Below are 2,680 nucleotides of genomic sequence, written 5' to 3'. Positions count from 1 at the left end.
GAGGACTGAGTTTCAGGAGCAAAACGGCAGTACACATGGTACGAGAAGACCACGTAGTCGTCGAGGATAGATCGTAGATTGCTAGAGTGAGGTCCATTAAAATGGCAACCAGTGGACATACTTGTGATCACAGTACTGTTCAAGATATAAGTTGACGAATGAACCCTCGAGCTCATGAGAGATCGACATGCTACTGCATGCTACAGAGTACCACATAAAAGCTTACCCGTAGGAGTTTGAAGCCTCTGAGCGCGTAGGGGAAATTCGCATCTAGAGATATGCAGCAACGTGGGAAAAGATTATGCGAAATTCACGTAGTGAATAGCGCCAAAGAAAATTGCTGGCCTAGATTCAGGCTAAGGCATTACATCTGTAATGCGTGTCCAAAAAGTGGATGCAGACGTTGCTCTATGATCCACATGGTTCCAAGTCATCTACAGCAATCTAGCAGCGATAACAGTGATCGTTTCGTAGAATCGGAAAACTCAAGGATTTCAAGTCAAGCGCTGGCATAATGCCAAAACCTGAAGTCAGGCCAGTCGTTCACCCCACGATTCTGTAGCGGTGGCCGATTAGTCTAGCGCTCATGGTGGCAGGAAAATCCGGGACTCGAAGAACTGATATCATAGAACCAATAAGTCCCGGTCCAACTCGCTGGTCTGCCGCCGAGTGCTCTGCCGTACCAAAACCCGGAATCCCGGAGGAATGTCTCTAATGCTGTTGACATCCCGGGCAGCGAACTAAGGTCAATCGAAAGAGAGAAACACATCAACTCCCACTTGTTATGGAAGATGATGCAATGAAGGTCAGCGGGCTAAGTTACACTCTAGAACTAGACCTGAACCAAGGCTATACATCACGCTGGAAATCAAAGGATGCGCAGTCGCATACCTGACATGCTTCACCAGCTCATTAGGTCTTGAAGATACAAACGTGCTAAACTTTGGAGTAAATCAGTGGCGCCGAAATCTTCCAGAATGCCAGTACACAAGCCTGGGATTGGCATTCAATGGTGTCGTTTAACATAAGTAACGATATTCTTAATCTACTCCAAGAAAATCTATGCGCAATATCATGATGAAATCCTACTACAGAGTACTGCACTAAACGTCTGCCGTGAGTGTAATCTCCACATTAAATCGAGCCAAGTGTGGTGTTTCGCAAGATGAAAGGGGACACTTACAGTTTTATGGCTACATCCGGAGCAGCTGAAGGTGTTCGCGGCCCAGACGCTTTGCCAAACATAACAGCTTATCGTAAGACACGGCTGAGCCGAGGGCCAACGTAACGGCAGAAGTGTCGATCATTTCTCGGGAAGTCAATACTATGTTCCCGCTTTATAGCTGCCAGGTAAGTGTGCACAGCATCTGAACCACGTCGAATGCCCGCCACCGCAGAAGGATCTCGTTTGGAAACTTGGGGCAGACGTCCACCTGGGTGGAGTTAGCAACGTTGCACTAATCCCTGGAAATGTTGAGGTTTTGTCAGTTCTCTATGCCTTCATTGACGCGTCTCTGGCACGATAATCAGGTTTAGCCGCCTGTAGCGATGCAGTTATTTGCCGTTGCCCTGGTTCACGTGTATTCTGCTCTGTCACTCACTTTGCCTATCTCCTGGTCTGTCCTGGTGGTTTGGCCGTTGAAGGCAATCACTGTTCGTACGCACGAGAACACCTCCTCAGCTATACTACCAGCCACTGCATATCTTTTCTGCTCCTTCGTTGAGAACTTGGAGATCATCTGAAAAAGCCATGTGTCGAGTTAGTCAACAATTCCATTGATGGCGTGTGTAGCCTTACCTGTGTTCCCACTTTGCAGTTTTAGCAATGATCAACTTTTTTACCTGTAATACGCATCTTACTGCCTTCATGCTTTATAATGTACATTAGATCAGGAGTCTATCAATATTGATTGATTCTATTGATAGACTCCTGATTAGATACAAATCATTTTATATGGATGCTCCTATAATATATATACTAAATACTAAATAATAATACTATAATACTAAACTACTCTCAACAGACTGACATCCTGCAAATGCTTAGACTTCCTATTCTGATGAACACGACAAAAAATAGTCAAACTACTAATACTACTACTACTACTAAGAAAGCCTTATCCTTAGCAGGTCCCTTTCCCACTCCATCACGCACAAAAGCTATATCCAAACCATGCCACTAGGCGGGAGCTCTGCGGAAACATGGGAACACCCGCCGGGGGGAGCAATGAGTTGACGCAGCCGAACTCACGATTGAGATGGCACTTGCGCAGACGGCAAGCAGTGGTGTGAGAGCCATCATGACGAGCGTCATCTGCCACGACTTGACGAAACCAATTGTGAAGCCAGAGATGAAGGCGCAGAGGAACTGGATGAAGAGCGAAAACTTGTCGCCAATGCCCTCTCGAATTCTCTCCACGTCGCTGCGCAAAAGATAACCAGAATCATCGAATGACGAATAACCAGACAGACAAAGATGAATTGCTGGACTGAGACACACAGAAATGGACAGATGAACAGAAAGACATAAATACGAAAATAAGAAATAAGAACAGACAAACGAAATAAGAAATAACAACAGACGAACAGAAATAAGAACGAAATAACGAAATAACGAAAGAACGAAAGAACAAAATAATAACGAAAAAACGAATAATAAATAATAACGAAAGAACGAAAG

General features: G+C 45.0%; 1 protein-coding gene across 1 annotated transcript in view; it reads right to left on the bottom strand.

Annotated features, from left to right (window-relative positions):
• Positions 1-2,680, bottom strand: part of LOC106821218 (multidrug resistance protein 1-like) — a 23,552-nt gene that overhangs the window by 19,860 nt on the left and 1,012 nt on the right. The window contains exons 2-3 of the mRNA XM_014825926.1: positions 2,252-2,423; positions 1,607-1,739 (exon numbers count right to left, since the gene is read on the bottom strand). Of these exons, the coding sequence (XP_014681412.1) occupies positions 1,607-1,739; positions 2,252-2,423 (305 nt within the window). The remainder of the gene's footprint in view (positions 1-1,606; positions 1,740-2,251; positions 2,424-2,680) is intronic.

This window comes from Priapulus caudatus, unplaced genomic scaffold, assembly GCF_000485595.1.
Source record: "Priapulus caudatus unplaced genomic scaffold, Priapulus_caudatus-5.0.1 Scaffold64, whole genome shotgun sequence".
Taxonomy (NCBI): domain Eukaryota; kingdom Metazoa; phylum Priapulida; class Priapulimorpha; order Priapulimorphida; family Priapulidae; genus Priapulus; species Priapulus caudatus.
Note: the sequence above shows the minus strand (reverse complement) of the source record. Positions and strands in the feature narration are given on the sequence as shown.